At 54.9% G+C, this 26,305-nt stretch overlaps 8 protein-coding genes across 8 annotated transcripts; 2 read left to right on the top strand and 6 right to left on the bottom strand.

The window, feature by feature from the left end:
* Positions 1-249: 249 nt before the first annotated feature.
* N7482_009470 (reverse transcriptase) lies at positions 250-2,898 on the bottom strand (the record flags this gene model as incomplete). Its single annotated transcript, XM_056691594.1, has 1 exon — positions 250-2,898. One exon carries the CDS (start codon positions 2,896-2,898, stop codon positions 250-252), a length of 2,649 nt encoding a protein of 882 aa, XP_056539300.1.
* Positions 2,899-4,248: 1,350 nt separating this feature from the next.
* Positions 4,249-5,046, top strand: N7482_009469 (YoaK family protein; the record flags this gene model as incomplete). The annotated part of the gene is made up of 1 exon (XM_056691593.1): positions 4,249-5,046. One exon carries the CDS (start codon positions 4,249-4,251, stop codon positions 5,044-5,046), a length of 798 nt encoding a protein of 265 aa, XP_056539299.1.
* Positions 5,047-5,542: 496 nt separating this feature from the next.
* N7482_009468 (uncharacterized protein) lies at positions 5,543-7,300 on the bottom strand (the record flags this gene model as incomplete). The annotated part of the gene is made up of 1 exon (XM_056691592.1): positions 5,543-7,300. One exon carries the CDS (start codon positions 7,298-7,300, stop codon positions 5,543-5,545), a length of 1,758 nt encoding a protein of 585 aa, XP_056539298.1.
* A 502-nt stretch (positions 7,301-7,802) lies between these two features.
* sC (sulfate adenylyltransferase) lies at positions 7,803-10,187 on the bottom strand (the record flags this gene model as incomplete). Its single annotated transcript, XM_056691591.1, has 5 exons — positions 7,803-9,001; positions 9,093-9,238; positions 9,555-9,737; positions 9,834-9,861; positions 10,019-10,187. 5 exons carry the CDS (start codon positions 10,185-10,187, stop codon positions 7,803-7,805), a joined length of 1,725 nt encoding a protein of 574 aa, XP_056539297.1.
* Positions 10,188-11,530: 1,343 nt separating this feature from the next.
* N7482_009466 (uncharacterized protein) lies at positions 11,531-14,178 on the bottom strand (the record flags this gene model as incomplete). The annotated part of the gene is made up of 2 exons (XM_056691590.1): positions 11,531-12,678; positions 12,744-14,178. The coding sequence occupies 2 exons, from the start codon at positions 14,176-14,178 to the stop codon at positions 11,531-11,533; spliced, it is 2,583 nt and encodes an 860-aa protein (XP_056539296.1).
* Positions 14,179-16,297: 2,119 nt separating this feature from the next.
* N7482_009465 (uncharacterized protein) lies at positions 16,298-17,197 on the bottom strand (the record flags this gene model as incomplete). Its single annotated transcript, XM_056691589.1, has 3 exons — positions 16,298-16,793; positions 16,855-16,952; positions 17,015-17,197. The coding sequence occupies 3 exons, from the start codon at positions 17,195-17,197 to the stop codon at positions 16,298-16,300; spliced, it is 777 nt and encodes a 258-aa protein (XP_056539295.1).
* A 487-nt stretch (positions 17,198-17,684) lies between these two features.
* N7482_009464 (uncharacterized protein) lies at positions 17,685-21,174 on the top strand (the record flags this gene model as incomplete). The annotated part of the gene is made up of 7 exons (XM_056691588.1): positions 17,685-17,735; positions 17,849-18,013; positions 18,182-18,244; positions 18,302-18,351; positions 18,883-18,922; positions 19,050-19,842; positions 19,898-21,174. The coding sequence occupies 7 exons, from the start codon at positions 17,685-17,687 to the stop codon at positions 21,172-21,174; spliced, it is 2,439 nt and encodes an 812-aa protein (XP_056539294.1).
* Positions 21,175-22,667: 1,493 nt separating this feature from the next.
* N7482_009463 (putative histone-lysine N-methyltransferase (Ash1)) lies at positions 22,668-25,344 on the bottom strand (the record flags this gene model as incomplete). Its single annotated transcript, XM_056691587.1, has 4 exons — positions 22,668-23,469; positions 23,523-23,722; positions 23,776-24,149; positions 24,213-25,344. 4 exons carry the CDS (start codon positions 25,342-25,344, stop codon positions 22,668-22,670), a joined length of 2,508 nt encoding a protein of 835 aa, XP_056539293.1.
* Between the last annotated feature and the right edge of the window lie 961 nt (positions 25,345-26,305).

The raw sequence follows: 26,305 nt of genomic DNA, 5'->3' as shown, positions 1-26,305 counted from the left end.
GGGCGTTGCTAGGGCCCTTGTTAATTAACTTCAAGGCTCTCGATGGATATCCGCTTGAAATTGTAAAGAGTGAGAGGGACATCATGCAAGAACTCCGCAATTTGAACTACATCAGGGTGTTGAGTCTGTGGTGCTCTCAATAATATCACAGTTCTGTGGTCTATTTCAGCTTGCCCAATCCAGACGAAAACCATCAGCGAAACACCTACGCTGTTGACAGTCAAGCGTATCACCAATGCAGTAGCTCTGTTATAAAGCCATCTGCCACGTAACTTTCTTCTCTTTGATCATGTCCAAGACTCCTGTGGGCAAGAACTGTTTGTCCACCAGGTTCAATCCACCGAACTTTGTCAGAAGATCATCCGCATACATGTACAAGATCCATTTGAATTCGGCATCAATATAATGGAGGCCAAATTTGTTTTGGGCTTTCCGCAAGGCGGATTCAACTTTCTCCGTGGTACAGGGTGAATTGTGACTGGGAGTATCCATAAGTCGTCGGTACAAGGCAGTCAGACTGGAACTCGTTTCGTCACGGAATCGAGTCCACTCTGCGAAGGTCATGAATGTATGCATCTCCTCCGAAGAGACAATTTCATCTTCTTCTGATGAGTTTTCAGATTTCAGGTTTCCCAAACGTCTCACCCGCTGCCTCGGAGTCATCTTCACAAACTCCTTTTTTGCCATATCGTACTCCGCAAGCTCCAACCTCAGGAAAGTTTCCACTAGCTCTTGGCCCGATTTCAGCAGGTGCTGGCGTAGCGGAAAAATCGAGACAAATGGGTTCCTCACGCCCAGCCCTCCTAACTTTTCAGGAAGGAAGAAGAAAGCGTCCGGAATATCAGACACGCCGAAGCGAGAAGCAATCTCATTTCTGAGATATTCAGTTAAAGTGCCTCCACAGTAGGTGTTGTTAGTCTTGGTCCCAAATATAGTTTTGTGCATTTCCTCATATGAGGTAAGGATGGCATCGATATGTGGCCGCCCGAAGCAGAATGCGGGCTCCCCAAAAGTGTTCTTGAAGAATCTGCCAATGCAGCTGTTCCAGGTTCGTATCCATGAAAGCAAGCTGTTGCACTGATCCAATTGTCTCTTGAGTTGATTAATGTGGGTCTGGACCTGTGAATGGTCGATAACCCAGTCGCCTGAAGAAGGGTCCAACATCAAGAAGCCGATTTTCACCGATTCATTAGGCAATCTCGACGCAATTGCAGGATCGATCGAATTGCTCAGATAGACTGATCCTGTCTTACTTTTGTTGAACGTGAGGCCGGTAATATTTGCGAACCTCTGCATCGCCTCCCACGATTGCGCGCACTTCTGGGGTTCCCCGGAGAGCCAGATATCATCATGAAGACGATACAGAAGGACCCCAGTCTCGCGTCTGACCGCAAGATCCATGAAGAAGAGGATCAATTCGCCAATGGTTTTCTCAGAGGCATGTGCAATGGGAATTCCCCTTCTGCGTTTGCGAGGCCCGAGTTGGTCATGTCCCTCGAAGGATTTGTCCATGTTCAACGGAGTCTCGAGGTATTTTCGAAAGAATTCAACCCAATCCTCTGAGAATCCGATGAATTCGAGGATGGTATAGACTGTGCTGTGTGGGATCGAGGTTGCGTACCACCGTAAATCCGACTGAATGACAACAGCCTCACCATGAAGATGACGTGCCAAGAGGGTCTCGGTGACGACCTTTCTCAGCAACATTTGCTTGACGCTTTTTCTTCTTTGCTCCAGATTATGCTCATCCCCATCATCGTAATTCCAACCAGTTCCTTCGTCATCTGGAAGTGCCGTGAGGAAGAAATCATTCTCGAATTCAGCTTTTCGACAGGCCTCCAGACTGTCGCTCCGCTGCTCGCCACAATAATATCTTCGACGTAGCCGGTCCTGACGAGTCATTTTTGGCTTCATAGGAACGTCCCACACCGACTGCTTGTCCTCGATGAATCCCTTCAGAGTATTCTTGAGCATCTGGCAAATTCGTATGCAAATGTGTTCGACGAAAATGGTTTCTAGAACGTCCTCGTCCATCCAAATTCGGTATTTGCCGTTCAGCTGCTGGCGTGGAAGCACAGGAACACCTTCACTATCGGCATGCCAGTCCCAGTTCCGCAGGTCGGCGTATCGCATGTTAAGCACATCGGCAATTTCATTCAAAGCAACCTTATTGTCCAAAAAATGCTTTAGTGTCTGCTGCTTCTGCTCGCTGATGATCTCCTCATTTCGAATGCCTCGGATGCATCGGGACAGCGAATCGACGGTGAAAGGGTCCTTTTGATCCCAAATTGATTGTGATTCGACACTGATTTTGGATCGAAGACTTTCCAAAGACTTAACACCGTCCGCGCCCGGGAAAAGTCCCTGCAGAAACGAAGTTATTTCGGCCGGGCTGGTTTCATAGGGCTTGAAAACCATGTCCTCGAACTGGTCGCATAGCTGCTTCAGTCTCTCCTTTTGCCGCTCATCGACAATCTCGAAGTCTTCGTCCTCGCTAGGATGATTTGCTACATCCTCATGCTTTGAACGAGGATTCATCCATTCGGTGAGAAGACGCGAATACAAATCGGCGAGATTCAACTTCCGACTGTACGCATCCAACCTATCACGCAGATGTGTCTCGAAGCCTTCCAGCTTCTCTGATGGAATTGAAGCGTCAAATCGAGCTTGTTCCACCCAATGTTCAATATTGGCAATTTCACTGTCGGACTCGGCGCCTTGGGACAGCTTTTTCGTTCCCACAACAAGCTGTGCAACCCGTTCTCGGAGTGTTGGACATTTGGACGCAGTTTCCAGTGTCTCTGCCTTGCGAGACTCGTAGATGTTACGTTGCTTTTCCAGCTCATGGATCTTGCTTCGGGTGAGTGACTGGAACGTTCTGGATAGATGGGGATCCATTGGCGGCTACGAAAGATGAAAGATTTATCAAGAAGAGTCGTCTCAGAAAATAAAATGTAGAAAGTTGAAGCTCTTAGCGGCAGCCTTGAACTTGAACGGAGGTGGCTCCAGGCTCCATTTAAGTGCTGGTTCATGATCTTTCTTTTTCTCAGCCTCAAATGTCGATGCGGTCTCAAATTGACGCACTCTGAATGAATGGCCTTGCTGCCTATGAGGGTCCCACTATGTGCCGCGTTGACCCTCAGTCTAGCGTGATGGATTTGACATATACTTAGATCGTCCATGTGACTGCCGTTCTGAGCACGCTAAGTGACTCACCGACAAGCGCCACTGTGCAGTGAGAATGACGCCCGATGCGTTAGGACTTGAACAGAAATGGCCTACGCTGCCTAACGCTGCCTGCTGCTGCCTCAGTGTAGATTAATTTCTGTTCCTTCGGAATATATTTATCCATGATCCATGGGTGGGCCCTGGATTATCTCTCAGGCTACTCGCGCCTGTTAAGCCTCGAGGAGCATGGTATGACCGCCTCCCACTGTAGATCGATTAGATGAAGGCGGAGGTTCAAACATGACACTCCCAATTAGGGCCCATCCAGCCTGGTGTGGAGTCAACAATACACCCAGACAGCTCTTGATATCATACAATCGGCTGACCTTCCAACCACCACCGCCACCGCAGGAGGCAAGGGCATTGAGATTAACGTCCTGATCCAAGCCAGTGCGATAAGCTGTACTTTCACCTCCCGTCTTGGCACGACTAGGGTCTGATTGTATGAAGCGTGTGAAGCAAGCAGATCATCGACCTGCGCGCGTCATCCGCCATGCGGCGGCCGCTGTCTCAGGCTATAGAAGACAGCCGTGACATTCTTTAGATTCCGGCTGTCTCCACCCTTCTGGGCGATCTCACCACCTGCGGGTAAGGAATCTCGCATTCTGGGAGTGCCGCTGTGTATATACGTCAGCCCGGAATGTCGGGTGACGGACGCGACGGGGAATTGGTGAAGTGGGTGGACTGGTATATAACGATTCTGATGGACTTCTGCTTGTTCTGACAGGTTTGGCAGAAGTTCCCTTGTATAGCTGTGGCCGTACGTCAAGGTCATATTCATAAGCATCGAATCTACACGCTGCTCACCATACGCCAGACATCCAACTATCCAACTACCCAGATACCGCATCCTGGGACAAGCCAATTGCGTATTGAGTATTGAGTATCGGACCCCATCTCTTCTGGAACCCTACACCCCCGTATTCCCAAAGTCCCAACTGCATATACTAATGCACGCCCGTTCTAGACAACCGCAAGGCCCGCTTAACCTCACAAACACCGCCTCCATCCATACTAATAATGCGCAGAGAAGAATACCTCGACATGGCTTCCACCCTCCCCAGTCCCAACGCACCCCAGAACAGGTCCCACCTCTGGGACTTTTTCATGGAAGACATCCGGGAAGACCTCCTCCTCGAATGCGAACTCCTCCTCCTCTCCTTCGCAACCGGCATCCAAGACGCCGCCGCCTGGCCAGACTACACCTGCTTCGCCTCCAACCAAACCGGCAACACGCTCTTCCTCGCCATCGGCGTCGCCGGCCTCACCAACAACGCCTACAGCTTCCCCAACATCGGCGTCAGTCTAAGCCTGTTCGTGGCCGGTGGCCTGGTCATGGGCCAACTGGGGAACTACGTGGGTGTGCGACGGCGGCTATGGCTTCTCATCAGCAACCTCATTCAAACGACGCTCGTCTTCTGCGCGCTGATCATCCAGTACTCATGGCCCATCCGGCGGGACGGGCCGGCCGCAATGGCTGTCATTGCGTGCTTGGCGTTTTCAGGCGGCGCGCAGGTAGCGATGAGTCGGTCATTGAAGATGACCGAGATAACGACTGCGATGGCGACGGCGGCGTTCATCGATGTGGTTGTTGATCCGAAGTTGGGGAAGTTGCGGAATCGGCTGAGGAATCGCAGGGTGATGTTTTTGGTTATGTTGACGGCGGGTTGTTTTGTGGGTGCGTTCGCGCAGCGAGAGGTGGGCTCGCATTTTCCGCTTTTGCTGTGTGCGATTGGGAAGGTGATGGTTAGCGGGGCGTTTTTGTTCAATAGGCCTATTGTGAAAGAGGAGGAGGAGGAGGAGGATGTAAAAGCGTAATGAACTATCGGTAGGCGCGGACTTGGTATATAATGTGGTAAGATACTAGCTAGACATTACGTGCCATAGCATGGTCTATTGCAGGGAACGATGAACATATTCTTATATTCTTGATTTCCATGGTGCCCTTGCTGGATTTCTCATATACTCTATATCAAGGTTTACAGCCGTGCGTTGTAGGTAGTGGTGGATGATAACAACTCGGATTTTGGAGCTAGCCAGATCCCATCTCGTCTAGCCCTAAGAGGCTAAAGATGTAATTCACAACGACCTAGCAGCTGGCGTCACCGTAAATGCGTGATTGCATGGAGAGTAAAAAGATTGGTAGTAGGTAGATATTGAATTCCATGTCCAATTTCGGCATAGTCCATAGACTGCCGTGGTATATAGGTATAGCACTAAGAATATACAAATGACCAAAAGCGGCCAGTCATCACAATAAACGCCCCTCCCCCCTGGAAACCACCAAACCAAGCCCAAATATGCAATGCAAAGCTCACACAAACAGCGAACTGTTCGGCGACAGTGTATCCAACCCAGACTCGCCCACCAAAACGGGGAAAAGCCTGCGGATCCTATCCTCCAGAACGGCCTCCTCGGCCTCCCAGCGCTTGAGCTCCTCAGCCTTGCTCTGCTTGCGGCCGCCGAACCAGGACCGGGATTTACCCGCGCTCTCGACCTGTTCCTGGTGCGCCTGCGCCACGAGCGCTGAGACCATCGTCTTCCAGTTCTCCAGACCGACCTTGAGGCACTCTGCGCAGCGCGTCCGCGCAGGCTTGTTCTCGGCGCCGCGGAGGTCGAGCATGGTTGACTCGGCGATCTCGACGGCGTCGCGGGTCCACGCCAGCCCGTGCTCGCGCGACGACGAGGCGAACAGGATCTCACCGATGTAGGTCATCAGGCCTGCTTCATCACACGCGGAGGTGGATGTGCGGAGAGGTGGCGTGTCGCCGGAGGGGAGGGGGCGGGGTATTCGGCGGGGAGAGAACATATTCTTGAGGGATTTGACAAAGCTGGCGATGGGGTCGTTGGAGGCGCGGGGTGGTGCCGGGAAGGAGAAGGGTGTGTTGGCGCCCGAGTCTGGGGCGATGGGCAGGCTGCGGCGGGCCTTGAGGACGGATGTGAAGAGAGAGAGAGCGGTGGAGAGGTCGCCCTCGCGCGCGTTGTGGACTGCCAGGGCGGTCGAGACGCGGAGGATGTTCTCTGAGGGCAAATCGGTGCCGTCATTCTTCAGAATGCCCGTCTTCAGATCCACAATCTTACTGGCGTCGTCGACGCCGCCAGCGGCAATGTCCAGCGCCCACGTGTACATGTCGCCCGCGGTGCTCCCCAGCCCCTTGAAATCAAGCCAGTCCGCATACGCGAGTGCGGCGTCGAGCTTCTGCCGTGTGTCGAAGCCCTTCGTCGTCAGGACCTTCATGTAGAACGTGTGCGGCGGCGGCGACGCAGCCTCGCAGTTCTCCTCCTGCGGCACCTTCTTCTGCCCCGCAGGCATAGGCTTCGGCCGCGGGTTCGACGGGCCCGCAACATACTCCGCTGGCGCAGAGATCTTCTGCTTGCGGTCCGTTAGCCAGCCATCCAGATTCTCTGCAGCCTTGGCCGCGCCCATGAGAGCCTGGAAGTAGCCGCGGCGCCATGGCTCGCTCTTCGCCGAGATGTCGAGACCCGTGCGACCGACACCCTCGACGAAAATCCCGCCGTCTTCCTGCTCGATAAGGCCCTGGCCTTCGCCGTCGGTCTTCTCCAGGCGCTCCAGCAGCTCGCGCAGGTACCCGGCGACCATGGGCCAATTGGTCATCAGCTTGCCGATGTGCTCAGGGTGCATCATGGCCTGGGCGGAGCGCAGGCACCAGCGGCTTTTCCAGGTCCATTCCGGCGGGGTGGGCCATTCGTGCTCGATTTCTTCTTGGTACAGGCCGAGCTTGATGACCTGGAAGAGGACTAGAATGGCGTAGAAGGACAGGCCGATTTTCAGGCCGCGCGACAGTCGCTTTTTGAAGTGGTTACGGCTTTCCGTAGAAATGAGGCGCCCAAAATGTTGGCGGAGATGAATGGATAGCGGTGGGAGAGAGCGAATGGGTGTTAATGGTGATAAGAAGGGTAATTGAGGGCGGCCTGGTGGCGGGGAGAGAAGCAGCCGGCTGCGGTGGGTGAATGGCTGAAGCCTCACTTTTGGACCGGGCGTCCGGAAAGGAAGCAGCACCGGTCGAAGGTGGCCTGGTATTCGACCGATGGCGTTTCGAGGGGGCAGCATTGTGGGTTGCTGGGTGATGGTGCAGCAGAGGTTCGCTGATGAAGTCCTTTGGGGATCTCCATCTCTGGTGTTTGCATCGTTTGCAGACAGCTCCTCCAATAAAACGTGGGGAGCCGACCCGCCTTACACTTACACTCCGGTAGGAACAGAATCACATTTGAAAGCGAAGGGCGAAATGAGATTGAGGAGACAAGGCGCAAAGGGAGCAGTATAGGGAGCATTTTATAGTATCTCTGCGATTCCCTCACAGTTTCCACAGATTTCGAATCTCGAAGCCGGTCATAGCTCGTACTACTCAGTCCACTGCACTCCAGTCTACAGTGAAGAACAAGAAGATTGTGGTCAAACATTCGATTGTAGAATCTAATTCGGGGAATCCAATCGCACTAAAAAAGCAAATCGAGAAGCTCTATGGACAAGATAATGCCAACAAAAGGAAAAAGATCATAAGAAGAAAAGAAGAGATCTGTCAATCATCCAGCCTAGCCCAGCCAAACAACATCTACTGCGTCTTCTCGAAGTAACCCTCGCTCTCGAGCACAAGGATGATCTCGTGCACGATGCTGCGGACAGACTGCTTGGAGGCGTCGACAACGAGGTCAGCCTTCTCAGGAGCCTCATAGGGGTCATCGACACCAGTGAAGCCCTTGATCTCACCACGGCGAGCGGCGGCATAGATGCCGCGCTTGTCGGTCTTCTCGCAGTACTCGAGAGGGGTGGCGACGTGGACGAGGAAGAAGTTGCCGGCCTGGGAGACAGCGTCGCGGGCGTACTTCCGGGAGTGCTCGTAGGGGGCGATGGGGGCGGCGATGACGGCGGCGCCGGAACGGGTCAGCTCCGAGGCGACGAAGGCAATGCGCTGGATGTTGGTGTGGCGGTCCTCACGGGTGAAGCCCAGCTCGGATGAGAGCTCGTGGCGGACGGTATCGCCCAGCAGCAGGGAAACGGAGCGGCCGCCCTGCTGGTTCAGGGTGACCTGCAGGGCGCGGGCGATGGCGTCCTTGCCGGAGTTCATGTAGCCGGTCAGGAAGATGGTGAAGCCCTGGCTGGCGCGCGGGGGGTTGGATTCGCGCAGGATCTTGACAACTTCCGGGTAGGAGAACCACTCGGGGATGTGAGCGCCGGTGCGCAGGCGGCGGCGCAGCTCGGTGCCGGAGATGTTCAGGGTCTTGACGCCCTCGGGGACCTGGTCGACGGGGCGGTACTCGTCGGAGTCGGGCAGGTAGGTGACCATCTGGAACTCGACGACCTCAATGCCGAGCTCATCCTTGTACTTCTCGACGGCGTGCTGGGCGTCGTAGGCTCCGTAGAAGTCCACGCCCTTGGAGTTCTTGCCGGGACCGGCGTGGTCACGACCGACGATGAAGTGAGTGGCGCCGTGGTTCTTACGGATGATGGCGTGCCAGATAGCCTCACGGGGACCACCCATACGCATGGCCAGGCCGAGCAGACCCAAAACGGCCATGCCGTTGGGGTAGCGGGGAAGGAGGGCCTCATAGGCACGGACACGGGTGAAGTGGTCGATGTCACCAGGCTTGGTAAGACCGACGACGGGGTGGATCAGGACATTGGCCTGGCGCGAACGGGCCGCGCGGACGGTCAGCTCACGGTGAGCACGGTGCATGGGGTTGCGGGTCTGGAAAGCAACGACGCGGGACCAGCCCAGCTTGTCGAAGTGAACGCGCAGTTCAGCAGGGGTGTCTATCGAAGGATTGCATTAGTACACAACTACATTGTATAGTGGCCCGGGGCAGGAACGTCTCCAATCGCGATTTGGGGGAGGAGCACATACAGCGCAGAGCGACATAGTCGTAGTGGTTCAGCTTGTTGACAGCCTCAACCTTGCCACCAATGTAGAAGTCCTGCACAGTCTCGTTCAGGTATACGATAGCCGGGTGCTCGGGGTCACCACCGAAGACCAACTTAGCCTCCTTCTCCCTAAAGTCAGGGGAAAAAGTATACGTCAGCAATCAGACCCACTAGAAAGCACGAGCCGCTCGGGGGCTCTCTCATTGCGTAAGGGAAGCCAGACATGCGACCGCGGACGCTACTCCATGCCGCCCAGGGTGAAAGGGGGAAGAGCGGCGGAAAGCAGGCCTATAGAGCGGGAACCCATCGTCGTCCTCCTGGGCACGCGGCGTTGCAAGGGTATTGCGGGGATCGGCAGGATGCGAGCGAACTCTCGAATCGCAGACCGACCGACTCCGACTCGGGCGCGGACAGGAAAAGGATGGTTGAACGGGCTGAAACTCACTTGTCGGGGCGGTAAATGTCGTCGATGGTCAGAATGGCCAGGTTGCGGTCGTCACGGAAATCGCGAAGGGTGATGCGGGCGCCGGCCTTCAGCTTGTTCTCGTCGATGACCTGCTGGGTGACGTCGAGGGTGATGGGCATGGAGAAGACGTTGCCATCAGCAAGACGGCAATCCTCGCAGACACTAAACCAGACATCAGCTGTTTGTTCTCCCGCCAGTCGAACCGTGATGGCTCGAGTGCCATTCCAATCGCATCATCATTCTTGTGGAGGGACATACCGGTCATAGTCGGCCTGGTTCATGAAACCTGCGCGAGATCGGCATTAGCAATTACCCCTCCGTTCATCTCCGGCCGCGCCGCCAAAAAAAAAAATTGTTTCCCGCACCGCACAAGTACGGCGAGTCGAAAAAAGCAAAAGCAATTGAGGGGTCACCGAATGGACAAAGTAATCAATTGTACTTACCCTCCAGAGGAGAGAAACCACCGTTCATGATCAGCTCGAGATCGCACAGCTGGCGCTCGGAGAGCACGACGGCGGGGAGGGTCTCGGCCTCGGCGGCGAGCTGCTCCTGGCGGGGAGCATCGCGGGCGAGCAGGTCCTTAAGGACACCACCGTGGGGAGCGTTGGCCATGGTATGTATTTAGAGAAGAAAATGGAGGAACACAAACGAAACGATGAGACTGGATTCCCCGAATGGAAATAATGTACAACCGAGAAACACGAGGGAAGGAGGGGGAAGGAAGAGGAGGATGAAAAAGGAAGAACAGAAGTAAGGAAACAGGGAAGACTGGCACGGGTAAAAGCCGGACCTTAAAGGACGAGCACGACATACACCAGAGAAGCTTCCACGCATTCCGCACCAACTACGGAGTCCCTACCAGTTCGACGTACGTACCACACCCCCCTGCAACGGACGACGACAGCGGCGTGGCCTGGGACCACCTGGGACCATCAAGGCCCTGAACAGTCGTCAACGGTGGAGCAACTGGAGTCTTGGCCTGGCGCATCCATCCAGCCAGAAGGCCCGCCGCCGGGGAACCAGGGCACGGTGCCGACTATCAGTTCCACGGGGACCAGGCCTACGTTTCGGATTGACTTCGTGCAGGGTCTTTCTCCAGGCGCGCGTTGCCTGGGTTTAGCCTAGATAATTGTAGGAGTTTTCTACCAGTCTATCTCTAACTATGCGGTCCGACGCAGCAACTTCCCCTGTTGAAGTATCTCCGGTGTCCCGGGCTGGGCTGAGCTGGTCCCTCCGGCCGATGATCCAAGTCCCACGCGGAATCGTCCCCTCCGTACTCGTTTATGGCGGGGATCTTCAGCTCCGATTTTCAGGGGGCGGCATTCCCTCCGGACAACACAAACAACCCTGCGTGAAGCCCCGGAGTCATGATAATAGGGTCCATCGACGAGGCCCTCGTCTGCGGGAAGTCGGCAGTTGCTAGCCAACTTTTATACTTGCCCAGCGGGTCGAATAACGTGATCGCCCAGTCAAAGTGGCGTCTCACCGGCATGTTTTCGGCACGTGACCAGCACGCAACCTCCGCGGTGAATGTCGTGATCGATGCTTCTCGAAGGGGACTAGGGGCTTGGCAACTATCCTTGGCAGGCCTGGCCCGGACTGGATTTCCTGACTCGAGAGGGAAAGAGGGAACGACAGACTGTAATCACTGCTCTATCTTAGAAAGTATGTACCTGCAGATGAAATATAAAGAAATGGAGACCCTCAGGTCGGCCCGGACTCCAGACGGTGTCCCTCGCATTAAACGTTACCTATGTACCGATGACAGGTGAACTACGGACAGGAGACACCCGAAGGCGCTTCCGCCCTGCGATGTATCCCGAGTCCTCGTCCTAGTCCTACACTATATACAAGTTTCGAGTTTCCCCAGTCCTCCTCCTAGCCCTCAAGACATCCCAAACACATTTCGATCCGGAGTATACCGTAGCGCTTTTGATGTACTGCACCGCCATTGCTCAGCTCACGACCGTCCCGTTGCGCAACGTAATCGTCTTCTTCTCAAAGTCCAGCCCGTACATCCCCATCAGCTCCAGCGTCGGATGCGTTGCATCCGCATACGAGTCCGTCAGGTATGTCTCGATCTCGGACTCGGATGACATCGCCGAAGGAATAGACCCCGTCTTCTGGAGGATATACAGCACCACCACCTGCGAGAACTGCACCACCTCGCTGGGCACGCCCGTGCTTGTAGCCGTCGTCGTGGCTTGCGTCTTAGATTCGCCAGTTGTCGTGGCCGAGATGGCCGTCGCAGTCGTAGACGCGGCGCTAGCTGTGTGGGTCGACGAGGAGACGCCGCTGTTATCGTAAATGATCCCGTTTGAAGTGGCTAGGGACCGGGGGACCAGGGCAGTGGGTGTGGGCTCCATCGAGCCGAGCGAGAGCAAGGGGTTACTCTCCTCGTCTGCAGAGGCGGGTAGGTCCAGAGGCAGGGTGACAGCGCGGCGCGTCTTGTCACTGCTGGTGTCAACGTCGAACGAAACGAGCGCGTTCTCCGTCTGGCAGGAGATATTGTTCATGTTGAACAACGCCATGATCGTCACCGCATCCAGGCTGATCCCAAACTTGCTCTCTGACGCGCTGAGCACCGCCGGCAGGTCACTGCCCATGGTGGCGTTCTTGCTAATCGTCCCGTTATCCACCGTTGACGAGACGCAGCTGCTGTCGCCTGAGACCGTGCACTGCGAGCCGGTGTACCCGTTCGAGCACACGCACGAGCACTCGGAGCCACTTGACACGCTGACGCCGCCGTTCTGGCACGGATTCGAGGACGCGCAGGAACTCGCGCTGCTGTGTTTTTGGTTCGGCACCGCGATGAGAAATACCGGGAGGAGGATCGCGAGCACCACGATGATGAAGAGCAGCATGCAAAATAGGATGAACCACTTACGCGGCATGCCGCAGCATCTGCGGGCCGGCTGCTTTGCCTTCGTGTTCACGTTCGGGTCATCGTCGCCGGAGCCGAGGGCTTCGACGTTGCGCAGGCCCGAGCGGCCGAAGAAAACGGGCCAGGAGCTGCGGCCTTCGGGCGTCTGTAGGCCCGGGTTGGGGAAGGAGGCGAGGATATCTGAAAGAGAACCCGAGCCGCGGCGGCGACCTGGCCCACCTGGATGGAGAGAAAGTTAACGTGGTTATTCCTCGAGGGGGTATGCACTGTCCATATTGACTCACCCATTGCAGCCTTATAATCGGCCTCTCCGTTCACAAGATCGGACCGGCTAACGGTCCTCCCGCGGTCGAGGTTGGAAGCGAGCTTGGTAGCACGTCGAATCAGGTCAGACAAGCTGGACAGACTACCACGTGCCTCGGCATCGCGCACGGCGTTCATGTCCAGGCGCGGAGGCTTCTTGCCGGCGGGCCGCTTGTCGCTCATTGTAGGAGCAGGTTGGGGCAAGGAGTCCATCTCCTTCTCGTAAGCGGCATCGTACGGCTGATGATCGTGCGGCTGCGCGAACCGCGGTTTCTCAGGATCCACGAAGGATTCATCCGATCCAGTTGAAACAGATGTCCGGCGCCCTGTGCTGGGCGCGTGAAGCACTTGGCTGACTGCAGCGCCGACTGCGAGCCCACCAGCTGCGTGATGCCGGTTGTGCTCTTCCTGGGGGTTGGCGGACGGCACGTCCGGGATAGGGTCGACCTCAGAGGTGGGGTTGGACTTCATGATCGTGCGCATGGTAGGCTTGCCGCGCTTGCCGAGACTGGCATTTCGGACGAGCGTGACGTTCTCATCCGGCCGGTCGTTCTGCGGGTTCTCATCGTCCGAGCCATCGTCCAGGTACGCTCCCAGGATCTCGGACGCGGCGGGACCAGAGCCCCAGCTAGACGGAATGGCGCGGCTGGAGGCCAGGGATCCCAGGGTCTGGCGGGGGCCGGGGGATTCCTCGGGGATGGGGGAGATAGAAGATCTGCGGGCATTTGCTGGTGGAGCAAGGCCTGCGATGCGTCGTCGGCAGTCGTCCAGGGAGTGAGATGGCTCTGGGAGTGGGATTGGAGGCACATCGGGGACAGAAGGGGACGCGGAAGCAGTCGATTGTCGGTGGAATAGCTCATCCGTGGCAATGGAGATGCGAGGCGTCAAGTCCACAGTGCTGGTCGGGCTCGCACAAGCCTCATCGGTTGTGGATGGGGGTGCCACCTGCTGCGGCAGGATGTAGATTGGTTTTGGATGCGAGAAAGAGCGAGCCGGTCGGGTGGTATTGTTCAAACTAAGTTCTGAATCCTGGCAACTGCGTACTGAGTAAATCGAAGGCGAAGGGATCTGCGAGGGAACTTCGCTGGGACGCCGGGGTCGTGATGGGGGAGGGCCACGCGGAGCCAGGAACCTGGGGTGTTGAGGATTCAGAGGCTGGGGATGCAGAGGACGGGGCGCAACATCCGACGCAGGAAGCGGCCATTGCGTCTGATGAGCGATGTTCCTGGCGCCGGGTGATGGTCGGGATTCAGGAGGAGGCGGAGGTCTGGGTATCAGCGCTGGCGGCGACGCTCGAGGTGGACGGACACCCGCTTCCAGCAGCTCCCTGGCTCTTTTCACAGACCCTTTGCGGTCCGGGTCTCCGTTCGACGGGCTAGGGCTCGGCCCACCACTTCTAGCGGGTCTTGCACTCATTGGTTCTGGGTCCTTGTAATGGTTGACACTGGGGGTTAAACGATGGTCGGTTGTGTTGTATAGTTCGAATGCAGACTGGAGCTTTCTAGGGCATCAAGGAGAGACGCAAAGACCTTTGAAGATCGAAAGGGGCGCAAGTCTCCGGATGATGCACGATAGCAACTCGATACCCTGATCGAGGAAGAAAAGAGGGTGGTGCGAAAGACGCGAAACGAGAAAATGGTGTCGAGATATCCAACCAACAGAGGCTCTGCAGCGAATCGGGAATCGCATGCAGATAGGCAGTACCGATGTGCAGCAGGGTTGCACACTACGGGTCCAAGCTGGCAATCAAGATCACAAAAGAATGGAAGGGCATTCAATGCCGCTGTTGGCGAATGTCAGGGCTGTTCCCGGCAGTGGAAGGATAGAAGTTTGTCCCAGGCGGACAACGGCTTACCAAACGTCAAGAACAATGGGAGATTGTGTCAAATTGGAACGAGAGGAACAAAACAGAGTCGCTAGTATCAAACTGGCGATGTTTCAAACACAAAAGCCTAGTGGGAAGGGGGATGTCAATCATTGTCTGCCATTCTGTTCTCAAGCCGCGAAGAGTTATAGTAGGAGAGATTGGCAGTTGCAAACCGGGCGAGGTGGAAGCACTGGGGAGTAGATTCCACATTCACTTACAGCACAGAACCGCAGAAGGAGGGGAAGAGCCTCAAGCTCCTCGAGGGAAGGAAAAAAGAGCGAACGCGACAAGGAAGAGAAGAGGAGAGAGAAAGAGAGGAGGCGTTGCACGATACCCTGCCACTGAGACTAACTCGCGCGCAGCCAGGACCGGACACATCCGTCTAGGCTGCCTAGTCGATTAGTCCAGTCCATTATTAGTCCACTAACCTCAAACCCCCCGGGTCAATTAGATTAAGACCTCATTTATTTCCGCCTACGAGAAAGCCACCGCGTTGGTGGAGTCTCGCGACCAGAGCTATCCCGCTATCAACCCGGGTCGCTTTGTACGCAGTCCGAGCGCATCTCCCAGCCTCAATCGTGTCTCCTGGCAATCTAACGACCGCGATAACCTCCATCACCAGGGCACCTGATCTATCCGCCCTCACTGGTGCCGTTCTCAGCGGATCAAGCATTCCCTGCTGCTCGCCCTCTGAAGGGTGCGATCCTGCAGGGCCGCAGGTCCCGGGCTGACATCCAATTGTGTCCTTGGACAAGGCGTGCGAGACAGGATTGGTTTCAGGTCGCTTCACCAGGGTGAAAGCTCCCGAGGCCTGAGGGCTTGAGGGGTGGAAGGGGGGCCCAGACCAGATGGGTCAGAATCAATGGGACCCTGGGCGAATCAGCCGTGCTGGCAGGGACCCTGGACCGAGCGCGACAGATGATGGCACCGTGCGCAACGAATGAAATGCCAAACGATCTCAAGGGTGTTGCACCAGTGGGGTGCCTTCCCGGCGTTAGTCTCGGACGCTACGTCTCATGTTGAGAGGGGCTTCGCTTAGGGTCAACCTGGGAGTCGGATAGCGACATGTCGAAGTTTCTGATTTATGTTCTACCGAGGGCTCAAGTATGCTGGAGTGGTGAGTATTTGTTTATGAGTCCCCCGGCTCAGGGACCGAATGAACGGCCCCCGGATTGAACTATTTGCACGTTGGCGCCGGAGAACCCGCCCGCTTCGGGAAAGAGTCGGGGTGACCGATTGAAACATGCTGACTTCATTCCCGACAATGCATGATTCAGCACACAAGCTCGCGTCAATTAAAGTACGAAGTACGGAGTACAGTTTGGATCGATTGATACAAAGCGGGCCGCCCAGATCAACGCCTCCGTGATAGACTGCATCCTGCCATTGAGCAGCTGGGACGGTTCCTTGCTCTAGTGGCGTCCATATCAGGAGCCATCTCGCTCGCCCACCGTTCGTGAGCGCCCCGTGGAGCTCGGGGTTGGCTGACTGATTTCTTCCACGAACCAAGCGGGTCACATTGCATGATTCTAAAGAGGCCCAAAATTGAGATTGAATTGTGTAATCATCGTTGGGGGCCGCCGCTAATGCAACTAATGTACAGGCTATATGCCCGCGCAAATGGCTCCTTATAGCGGTCACTATGGCGTTTATCTTCGCAAAACCGAGTCACTGAGAACCGGCCTTCTCGGAAGAGTTACCGCTGAGCTCGCTCCGTACTTGTGCGATCTTCTGTTCCAATGCCCGCATTTCCACAATGGCGCCCGCCAGTTCGGGTACGTGGCTCAGGACAGCGTCCGTAAAGGACTTCTGGGCGGTGCGCAGCGAGGGCGGCACCAGGATGCCGTACCAGTAGATGGGATCGTCGGAGCGGAACTTCTTGCGGACAATCTTGGTCTCCTTTGGTGCTGCTGTATCCGCGCTGGAATCTTGAGAAGAGGAAGTGTCTGTTTCGCGTGGTGATTCCGTGTTTGTAGCTTCCCTAGATGCCGGGTCATTGTCGACTTGGTCGTCCGTCTTCTCGGTATTCTCTTCTGCCGGACGGTTGGCGACAGTCTCCAGGCGAAAATTGTAGTAAAAACCATCCGGGCGAGACCCATCTGCTCCATCTGTCAACTCTGTTTGATGTGCGGAGTCGTCCACCTCGGATTCAGCGTGAATAGATCTGTTATATCGCAACTCAGTAACGAATACTTCATGCCAAAGGATCCGTATATTTTGCATACATATTCCGCGTCGCCTTCATCCGCTCATCGTAGTAGTCCGCACCATATCGCCGGCCGGGCGGACAGGTGTAGTTTGCATGGGCCAGGGAAAGGAACCCCTACCCGAGGCGTCAGCATCATGCCATATTGGAGCCAAATTTCCCGAACAAAAGAGCCGTACCGAAGACAACTGCTTCGCCAGCCCCGACTGCAATTTTTGTTGCCGGTCCAGCAGGTGCAAGTACTGCTCAAGCAGGGCGTCCAACGACAGTTGCAGCTCCGATGACGCCCCCGCGGGCTTCGACACGGGCTCGGGGGCTTCCGAGCCTGGACGCGACGGTGGCGGCGTGGGAACCTGGGACATAATGAGAATGATGAAGAAAAGCACCAAGTTCGTCGCCCCAATTCCGTTCTTAGAGACTGTCAAAACTGATACCACTAGTTGTGTCCTGTCGTCGGGGGTCGCGATCGAGAAAGAAGAACCGTGGAGCGCAGGAGCTCCGGCCCGGTAACTCCGTCATTGGGACCTCCGAACGCAAAAGAATTTCCCGCCCTACGCTTCGTCCGGGGATCGCAACTCTCTCTGCCCTTCACCACTCCGCCTCTGCCAAGGCCGGATCTTGTTCTGCTTTGCATCAGCTATCGATCTGGACTCTGTTGGTGTGCTTTGAAATCACTTGTCACCCGAAAGCGCTTTGTGACTGTGCGGAAACCCTGAACCGCCACCTTCGTTGACACGGTATATGCCTGCGCTTGCACTCCCCACCTCGTGAACCACAGGATCTCCTGGTGCTGATTGATCCGCGCGACCTTCCAAGGCCTTTCCCTACCTCAACTCCCCGTCATTAAGCATGTCTGTGGCGTCTCTCCATCGTGATACCGCCTTTCAGGTGCGGTCGTTGGTAAGTCCTGTCGGGCTGGGATGTATCCTGAGCCACCCTCCCCACCTCCCTATCAACCCCCGGCGGAGACATCAATATTGTCGCATGTAACTAAAACAGTGACGGTCATACAGTTCCGCTCCCTGCTGCGACAATCGAACCAGTTCTCCAACTACAACTTCCGCGACTATGCTCGCCGCAAGACGCGAGACTCGTTCCGCGCCCACAAAGACGAGTCGGAGGAGCGCCGGATACAGGAGCTGATACAGGATGGTCTGCAGAGCCTTCGTCTGCTGAAGGTCAGTGGCTAGCTTTATCGCGTTGGGGTGCCGAGGGGGTTCTCTGGGGTCCGGGAGGGATGGCTGCTCTAGATGTGCGCTGCGCCGGATATCCCAGAAATCTGTCCTACGCAAGCCCGAGATACGCTATTGGATATTCACCTGGAGGGAAGCTAACACCTACTGCAGAGGCAAACGGTTATCAGCCAGTTCTATCAGTTGGACAAGTTGGTGGTGGAAGGCCAGAAGACGGTAGGTGCTCTCAGTTGATTCTGGAGACTACGTGCTCGACTAATGCCGTTATTTCAGGGCAAGGAGACCGGAGACCACGGGGGTATTGTCCGCCAGAAGGATACTGGGTATGTGCGATGTGCTCCGAATATCATGGATCCTGAACACCCACCTGCCTTGACATTTACTGACAGTACGACAGCTGGGACTGATCGCTTTAATTGATTGATCAATTTGGAGGAACGGAATGGAAAAGGCCTGCAAATTTTCTCATCGCGTTGGACCAGTACGACATACCAGGTGTGACTGGCATAATTGGACTTGATTCTTTTTCTCTGTATCTATAGTGCGAGCGCAGCCACTGCGGACAAATCTATTTCTCCCGAGTACCAGAATAGAAAATCTCTCTCCTCATGTCTTTCGCATTGATCGCATCTGGTAGGCCTGCCATGTAGCTGCCGGTACACAACTCTGCTGGATGCAGTCCCTTTGATGTCATCACGTGACCATTCCTGACCGGCGACGGGAAAGCCTGCAGCGGCAACGCGCGACACGGGACCAGCGCTACGCTCCGCCCATCCACCCCCAGCTCCCCACTCTTTGCGCCTTTGTGCTGATCGTTTTTCTCGCTCTGAGCGCAAGTTATCTGGTTCTCAAAGGGGACTAGAAACTGCAGTGTTGCTCATCATGCCATCGACTGTACGTCTTGCGCCCGTCATTCTCACACTCCCTATTTGTCCACGGCGAGCTTCCTCGAGCTTGCGGACGATTGAGAATCAGAGACCCCTTCAATTGAACCAAGAACACCTGCTAACACACGATACAGTTCAGAGCCTCCCGCTCAGGGCGACACCTCGACAACGGCGCTAACCGCTCCCGAACCGGCCAAATCGATCACGATGTCTTTGAGGGATTGCCTGTCCGCCGCTGGTCGCGCCAGCCACACACCGTCTCTCAAGCGCCCAAGGGCGAAGAATCTGAGATATGCGTCCAAGGCCCCGGCGGAACCACTGCGCTGCCGGAGCTGCCCATGCCGCGAGACAGCCAGCTCCTGCCCGCAATGAGCCGCGCCCTTTTGCGCGCTGCGCGTGCGGGATGTATCTATATCCGCCCGAGTGGCCGGGCAGCTGAGGAAGAGAAGGAGGAGGCGACAGATGCGGAGGACCAAAATGCAGCGACGGTCCACCTGGCGGACCGCAGCTTCATCAGCCGCAAGTGGACGACCCTGCCTAAGCATATGGAGCCTCCTGAAGTAGAATTCTTGGCGAAGCGGCGGCCAGGGCTATCTTCGTTATATGGTACTAGCGTGGAGGCAGGTGGCGCGATACCGGGTCCCATGAGAAAAACGAAGATCAAGAGGACGGATCCTGAGACTGGCAATATCTCTATATACGAGGTCTGGGTGCCAGAGGGGCATCACATTGAAGGCGAGATTACGGGTGATGTGCAGATGATCGCGGAGCAAAGTGAAGTTCCTGTAAAGGCTGAGGCGCCTGCTCCAGGAACGGTCGTGGAGGGCGTCGGTGTCGTCAATGCCGAAGGTGTGGTTGTTGCAGAGGCTGGCTCGGCCTCTGTCATGACCCCGCCCAAGCGCCGGCCGCCTCCTCCCAAGCGCAAGGGTAAGGGCATTGGCAAGGGCCGGAAGAAGAAGGTCATGTTTGCTCCCGGGGGAAGGGGCCGATGCTGCAGCAGTACACGGCGTTGCTCCTGCTCATGGAGCCGTCGACGGCGCCAAGGAGGGAGAGGAGTCGCGACAGGTATCAAACGATCAGTCTGGTCAAGAAGAGGATGATGACGAAGGTGAAGAAGGCGATGAGAGCGACGAGGGTGATGAGTCTATGGTGGACGCAAAGACCCCGGAGACCCCCCAGGCTCCGCCTAGCTTTGAGTCTGCGGAAGAGCCGGCAGTTGAAACTCCTGCGGATCAATCAAAGGATGTCGAAATGGCTGACGCTATTCTTGAGACGCAAGCTCCCGTTTCAGAGCCGGTTGTTGCTGGCCAAGAACCTCTTCTACAACCGCCGACGGGACCTGCCATCATGCAAGCCGAGACCCCTCAAATGGATGCCGATGTGTCTGCATCTGCCTCCGCATCTGTAACGCCTGCTCCTCCTGCGGAACCTACTGCCGAAGATACCAAAGAATCGAGCGAGCAACCTGTCGAGAGTGCACCTACAGAACGCATCACACCCGCATTCGAATCAACAGAGGAGCCATTACCGAAGGAAGAATCACAAGCTCCAGAACCTGTTATCGAAATGCAGCAAGCTCAGGAGCTCGCCGATATTACGCCAAGCGAAGTCAAGCCAGAGCCTGGGCCTCAGCCTGCGGAAGAGAGCGTACCAGCTCCTTCCACCGTCAGCCCCGAGGAACCCATTGAAGAAACACCATCAGAACCTGCGAAGCAGCCGGAACCGGAACAGCCAGCAGAGGAGGTACCGGCGACACAGCCGGAACCTGTTGTCGAAGAATCAGCTCAGCCATCAACTAACGAGCAAACCCCCGACCGTGAACCCGTTCATGCTCCCGAGCCTACAAAAGGTCTAAGCACTCTTGAGCCTGCTCCTGTGCCGAGGGAAACAAAAGAAGATATTGAAATGGGCGAGGCACCTCCTGCAGAGGAGTCCGCCACAAGGCAGTCCCCTGTTAAACGAGCCTCCCCTGCACCGGCTGCACCGGTTGAGCCTGAGATTGAACCCACCACAACTGAGGGTAATGAACCTCCTACCCCTGAGCCCTCCGAGCCTGTCCTCGCCGAAACAGCTCCCGCTGCAGAGCCCCAGTCAGAGGAGCTGCCAGCATCAGCATCAGCATCAGCTCCAGGTCCGGAAGATGTCCTTACGGAGGCAGCCCCTGCTCCCGAGCCGTTGATGGCGTCGGAGTCCAAGTCCGAGTCTGAGTCAGAGGAGAAGAAGGATGAACAAGAGCCTGCCCCTCCTGAGTCTGCATAGTATCCGTTAAAGCCCTGGAAGCGATCTAGCTTCTTTATTTTATTACCGCGTGTACAATGCACGGCATGGTTTTCATCATGCCTATTCAGATTGATAATTTGCGTCTGGATCAATGATGGATGTATTCGGATGTTTTTGCAGGTTGGCTGGAGTACAGGCTGGAGTTCATAGTTGATAATGGTTACTGTTCATGTATCATTCCCTTGAAGAGATTTGATTTTAGCTGAGTTCATAGTAACACCATGAGGGTAAGGGTAGTTCTAGACCTCGACTCTAGCAGCCGAAAGTGACTTATTTGGAAAGGTCATCTCTCCTTAGTGAGTTCTTCACGGCTTATTTTTTCCCGGGCATCCAACGATCTCGTTCCGATGGAAGGAGTTGGCTTATCCAAGCAGCGTATGAGATGGAGACAGACTATTTGAGGGATATCGCCTACCATTCAGCCACAATTTGAGCACTTTACGAAGACTATTCGGCGTTTATTCTCTTGGGAGAAATTGTTCTGTAGTTATCAGTAGATAGTCGATTGGTCTTCTTCAACTCAGGGGTTCACCCCAATCAGTGTGTTTAATGGAATATATATAACTAGGTACTTGCGTGCGGTCCAACTGGATTGTTGATGAGTACCTAGATACTTATATATCTGCCTCAGTGTCTGGTGGAAGAAGGACTACCTAGCATTTCAACCTCAAAGTAACCAAGGTGGGTGAACCCTAGGTAGGTGTACAGGTAGCAATTAGGCCGTTTATTGGTATTACGTAGACCATACAGGAACAATCACAAAACTGATGTTCACCACTCAAAGATGTTGAAATTTGAAGGTAATCTGCCCCTGTTACACACAAGCTTATTCAACGCTCAACCCAGTCAGCATCACCATCTTCAGCCATCAAAACAGCACCAATTTCACCATCCCAATATCACAGACAGCCAAGAGCAAGAGAAAAGGAGATCGTTCTCGTGACCATGGCGCATAGGAGAAACGCAAAAACCCCAAAAATAATGTGGGAAGAAAAAGGGTAACAGAAGACTTCAAATTAAATTGAAAATTGAACACAGACGAACCAGGGAACGAACAAGCGGAACGCCATCTCGGCTGCCGAGGAACAGGGTGCAGTTAGAGATACCAGAAGGGGAATTAGCTAAGAATCGAGAGAGGAAGAGAGACGAGTAATGTCACCATAGCTCGCAGGGCAAAGGTTGTGGAAACTATGATGCGGAAGGCATAAACAGACGCAACTGTTTGTCTGGAAGCACGTGAACTTGAGCAAAAAGGATGCTGCTTTGATAGCATGCAAAGTTGACGAAAAAGGAGATGTCAACACAAAACAGGCTGGCCAACGACATGTGAAATGCAGAGCTGCTGACTGGTGCGTTGAGGGCGTCAAGCATCGGGGTGCAGTATGCAAGTGCGAAGGTGATATAATACGAAGAGTTGGATCGCCGTACATGCACATGAGACCCTGGTCGATGCGGCTCGCTCGAGGAAGACTTTAGATCTTCTTTCCCCTAACAGTGCGAACGACACTCTTCGCGGCGCTCTTCACGCTGCTCGTCAAGCTCTTCTTCGCCTTAGGTCCGGAAGCCGGGCCAGACTTCCTCGCCTTGGAAATGGGCATTCGAGCTTTGACGGTGCTCTTTGTGGGCGCCTTCCTCACGGTGGGCTTCCGAGGAGACTTCACTTCATTCTTCTTGGCCATGGCAGGCGATTTAGCGGGTGATTTCGCAGGCGACTTCTTGGGAGACCCTCCGTCGGTGGCCTTAGCACGCGCCAAAATCTTCTTCTTGGTCTCAGCAGATGGTCGCTTAAGGGATGACGATGATCCCTTGTTTGGTGAGGCTGGGGTGGCCTTAACAGTGTTGACTTTAGCAGATTTGCCCTTCTGGCGGGCCCCCCCTCGAACAGCAGCCTTGACTCTTGATGCGGCCTTTACCTTTGGCAGTTTGACAGTCTTTGCGGTCTTTCCTCGGCCGGTGGTTGCCGAAGTCTTGGTTGTCTTCTTAGTTGTTGTCTTCCCACGCGTGGTGGCCTTGGCCACGGCCTTCTTAACTCCAGCTTTGATCGACTTGGGGGTCAGCAGCTTGCGCTTCTTCTTGCCTTGTTGCAAGACCGTGCCCTCGGCATCGGTAATCTTTCGCTTTTTGCCGATGGCTTTCTTGGTTGTCTTCCCAGTAACTTTGGTCTTCTCTTCCAATTTGGCTCGTTGATCTTTATCCTTCGGCCGGGGGCCAAGGATGCCTCGGCAGTTTTCCGACCCACAGCGGCACTGCTGAACATTTTTGTTGGAATAGGGACTGATCAATGTGTCAGTAACAATTCAACCTCTGGAGATTTTGAGGACACTTACTCAAAGTTGTAGTCGTAGCTCAATTCCTCTCCAGTCATGACGCCTCGATCACCGGCGAAGAGAGCCATGCGTGGCTTGCCTGCGACAGTCCACTTCTCCATGCGGCAATTAGGCTCACAAGAGTGATTGACAAAGCGAGCAATGGATCCTCGAGTAGCATCGATGATCATGTTTTGATCAAAGTACATCAGATAGTAGCACTGTAACAGCTGAGTCAATATCAAATAAGGCATGCCGCCGGAGAGTCACTCACCTCATTGTTCTTGTACACCGATCGCATTCTCCTTTCACACTCAAACTGCGTGATAATCTCTCCAGTGTACTCGACGATGATTTGATTCGGGTCGAAGGTGCGATTGCTGCGAACACCATACCCACGATCTGCGGTCTTGATGACTTCGACACCAATATTGTACTTGCCACCAGCCTTGGTTCTGTGCTTGAGCTCGTTGAAATTCCGGTTTCCGCACTCCGGACCGAGTCTGCAGTTGCCGCTGTCGCACTCGTAAAACATGTAACGGTTTTGACAGTTCTCGTCACAGCCGGTATCCTCCTCACACATACAAGTGGACAGTTCCAGTTTCTTATTAGCCTTCCATTCACTGGCAGCATCTCCAACAAAAACATCTGACGCACCAGTTAGTTTCGATCTTACCACATCCAATTTCAGACGAATGGAAAAACACTCACTCTTGTTTGTCTTCCGCCATTCATCTGGTTTCGGTTGACCCGGTGGAAGCGGCGAGAAAATGTCGAATGGTAGCACATAATCCCTGCCGGTATTGATCATACGGGACCCGGCGAACATAGGCATGGGAATTAAGCGCCGCTGTGCGGGGATGGAGCTAGACTTCGCAGAGTTCTTGCTGCGACGCTGCTTGGGAGGCGAATCGGAAGGCTCTTGACCCGTATATAACCCATGAGCCAACCACCGCTTAGGCCTAGACCTAGGCGGGGAAGCCGGCGCAGTCGGTTCCTCTGAAGGAGTCTTGTTTTCCTCTTCGCGCAGCTTGGATAGATCGCTTTCAGAGACTCGGCGCTTCTTCGCGGCAGGTTCAGGAGCTGGAGCCGGCGCCTCCTCCTTCACCGGCGTCGCATTTCGGGGCCGAAGGCTGGCACGCCGACTAATCTCCTTTCCATTTTCGCCCAAACCTCGCGAGCGCTTGCCCAAAACGCTGTTAGCACGCCCCAGTAAATCGGAGGCTTTATCAATGATACTCTGGCGAGTTGATCGGCGCACAGAATGGCGATTGCTCCTGGGCATTGCCTTGACCTTCAGTGTCTCATTATCTTCCGCCAATTTCTTTTCCACGCGCTTTCGTAGGGTTCGTTGCTGAAGCGAGGTGGCCATATCTTCAGCCTGGGGTTCCTGCGAAGACTTCGAGACTGGTGTGCCGGGAGCCATTGCTTGGCCGTCGATCATGGTATCGTCATCGGGGTGCGCGGTACCGTTGAACAGGGACGATTCCATCACGGCGATACTGTGCCGGAGCGAGGAGCGAGTCCGCTTCGCATTGGCAAGGCTCTCGACATACGCCTGGCTGGTTGAGGACGTCGAGCCATCGGCCTCAACCGATGTGTCCAAGGTTTCAGCTTTCTGTAGCGATGCGCGTACCGCTCGTGTTGACCTCCGGCGCGGCACGGGTTTCTCCTCAGTAGACGCGTTTTCATTATTGCTTGACGTCTCCGAGCGGCTGTTTTCTGGCGTGAGGAGCTGTTCGGGAAGGTCGAGGCTCATCGTGTCATCGGGCTGGTCGTGTGCAGGGACGTCAGCGTGTGCGGGAGTCGTGGACGTCGAGAGCCGGGAAGTTCGGCGCGCCATGTTGGGAAGGAGGTGCCGAAATCCGGGGGAACACAATTCCACACAAGCTGGAGAACCGTCCTCTCTCGTGATGCGCGCAGCGGGTGAGAGAGTCGGGAGGGTATTGGAAGTATCAGGGGTGGGTGACGGTTGGAGGATCAGCAGCCGCGCGCCTCTTATCAATTTAGGGCGATGCGGATGTCTGACGCGTGCAACATCAACACTCAACTCCGGTCTCAACCAGCACTAGTCGAGTCCGAAGTGATACCAGATCAAATACAAAGATGCAATGGAAGGGAGGAAGGGGGAGTAGATAACATGACCATCGCAAGTGCCTGGACGTGGAATGCCAAACTCCCCTCATAACTTTCACCCCCGCAGGACGGATTCTACGCGTGATTTCTTGTGCTTTGGCTATTCGGAAACAAATTCTATTTGACCAGAACATATAAAGTACTCCGGCCATTTTCACTGCCCCTGCAACACAGACGGCTCCTAACAAAAAAAAAATGACCAGAGAGGCAAGTAAGGTGAGGATGCTTCCCATAACATTCGGAGAGGCCTTCATAGAGGGCTGGAACAAGGTTTCGGAAGATGTCAGAAGACTATCTCGACAGGAAGACGAAAAGAAAATTGAGACAGAAGACATTGAAGAAGAAACATGTGGTTCAGTGAGCATGGCTAAAATTAGCCCGAATTCAGACAGTCATAACTAATGACAGGAGGAAAGGCTGGATAAGATATGAAAGGCAAAGAAAATTCCAAAGAATGTCAAGGGCAGGGTAGTACAATCCGCCAAACGTAATAAACAGATAGATAATATGAGACGAAGGGTATGGGAGGTAAAGGACTAGAAATTAGAAAATCGTAGATGGGAACAATCCCGGAATTAAAGGTGGACTTAGGTGACCAGAAATGAAAGATCATATCGTCGTTTTCACGGGTCGTTAGCAGGGGGGTTGAGGCAGAAATGCCCAAAACA

This window comes from Penicillium canariense (assembly GCF_028826845.1).
Source record: "Penicillium canariense strain IBT 26290 chromosome Unknown utg000007l_segment0_segment0, whole genome shotgun sequence".
NCBI lineage: Eukaryota > Fungi > Ascomycota > Eurotiomycetes > Eurotiales > Aspergillaceae > Penicillium > Penicillium canariense.
This window is presented reverse-complemented; position numbering and strand designations above follow the sequence as displayed.